The sequence below is a fragment of the Penaeus monodon genome, chromosome 31, assembly GCF_015228065.2.
Source record: "Penaeus monodon isolate SGIC_2016 chromosome 31, NSTDA_Pmon_1, whole genome shotgun sequence".
Lineage (NCBI taxonomy): Eukaryota > Metazoa > Arthropoda > Malacostraca > Decapoda > Penaeidae > Penaeus > Penaeus monodon.
Genome location: NC_051416.1, coordinates 28108375 through 28108627, shown reverse-complemented (window position 1 = coordinate 28108627; position 253 = coordinate 28108375). Strand labels below are relative to the sequence as shown.

General features: G+C 31.6%; 1 protein-coding gene across 1 annotated transcript in view; it reads right to left on the bottom strand.

Moving 5' to 3' along the window:
* Positions 1-38: 38 nt before the first annotated feature.
* The window catches only part of LOC119592942, a 24392-nt gene continuing 24177 nt past the window's right edge, over positions 39-253 (bottom strand). The window contains exon 4 of the mRNA XM_037941834.1: positions 39-169. Coding sequence (XP_037797762.1) covers positions 39-169 — 131 coding nt within the window. The remainder of the gene's footprint in view (positions 170-253) is intronic.

Sequence of the window (253 nt, the reverse complement as noted above, 5' to 3'; positions counted from 1 at the left end):
ATCAAGTTTAGTTCGTAATATTCTCCGATCTTTTTGCCTTAAGCAATAGATGAATTCTCTGAAGGATGCTGAGATTTTTTACTATACTCATATTGCGATAAGAATTTAAATAAGTAATCTGCCTCTTTTATGTTTCCATAGGTCCTGGTAAGGGTTTTCAAAGATATAACTACAAAGATGTAACTACAAATATTTCTTTGACATCTAGATATCAGCGAGTAATGAAACTCTTGGTACATAAGCACAAAGAAAG